This window comes from Otolemur garnettii, unplaced genomic scaffold (genome assembly GCF_000181295.1).
Source record: "Otolemur garnettii isolate 467f Iridium unplaced genomic scaffold, OtoGar3 scaffold00005, whole genome shotgun sequence".
NCBI lineage: Eukaryota > Metazoa > Chordata > Mammalia > Primates > Galagidae > Otolemur > Otolemur garnettii.
This window is the reverse complement of record NW_003852400.1, coordinates 393,303-394,289: the sequence shown is the minus strand read 5'-3', so window position 1 is coordinate 394,289 and position 987 is coordinate 393,303. Positions and strand designations below refer to the sequence as shown.

Here is a 987-nt window from a genome sequence, read left to right as displayed (position 1 = left end):
TGTCCTCCATTTCCACAGTTTCTTTTTGGGCAGATATAAAAGAATTAACTGCAGGTTTAGAATTTTCTACAGGTACAAAAATGGCAATAACAGATTCTTTATTTGTGTTTAATTCTTCAACTGTTTGATTAATTGTGCTGAGTAAGAGTGGCATTTCTTGTGTTGTCTTTATTTCCACAGAATTATTTGTAAAGCTTGGTTTATCAAGATGGTTGGTAGTTATTTCAAGCACTTCCTGGGTTTCCAAAGACTGTTGAACACCTTCCGAATTTGAAGTTGTCAAAGTAATAGTTGTAGAATTTAGATTCTCAAAAGATGTGTGAAAACCACCTATACCTGTATCTTGGTTAACTACTGTTTCCAAGGTAGATTCTGGTTTTCTGGTATCTTGTTTAATTAGATTAAAAGTTAATATGTTATTTTGTACACTTCTTGTTTTTGGAGCTAGTGGTCTCACAAAAGCAGATGAATCAAGTAATTCCGCACGTTCAGGGAGAATATTTGTGTTCACTGTGTTTTTCCTTGCCTCATTTAATGCAACTGATCCTTCTGACTTGGCTTTTAGGCATATTTCTTTCTCATCTTCCAATTTTTTCTTCTGGGATTTTTTTTTTGAAGAATCTTTTCCCTAGAAAATAATATTTTTAAAATCTGAAAAAGATACCCTTTACAGGCTTATTCTCCTATTGGTTAGTTCTGTTTGCAACTTAGAGCAGTATACTGGCTAAGCAAATTTATTCAGTTTTAAAATGTTCTAAGTATATAACAAATATACCTTAAAAGTGATTTTTAAAAAGCATTAACCCCATTTATACAGAAACATTTCAGATCATTCAAAAGACCAAGAAGAAAGCTTATTAACTTATGTTAATAACTTAATGATGTATCTTTTTCTTCTCTTGAACTGTGCTTCCTAAGAGTTTAAATTTTTAAAAAGTTATCACACCTTTAGGAAAAGCACAAATTAAGGTTTCCTTTTTTTTTTTT

The 987-nt window shown here is 31.0% G+C and overlaps 1 protein-coding gene across 1 annotated transcript in view; it reads right to left on the bottom strand.

Moving 5' to 3' along the window:
* Position 1: 1 nt before the first annotated feature.
* Positions 2-987, bottom strand: part of THAP5 (THAP domain containing 5) — a gene marked incomplete at its 3' end in the record, with an annotated part of 5,697 nt that continues 4,711 nt past the window's right edge. The window contains exon 3 of the mRNA XM_012810910.1: positions 2-628. Within this exon, the coding sequence (XP_012666364.1) occupies positions 2-628 (627 nt within the window). The remainder of the gene's footprint in view (positions 629-987) is intronic.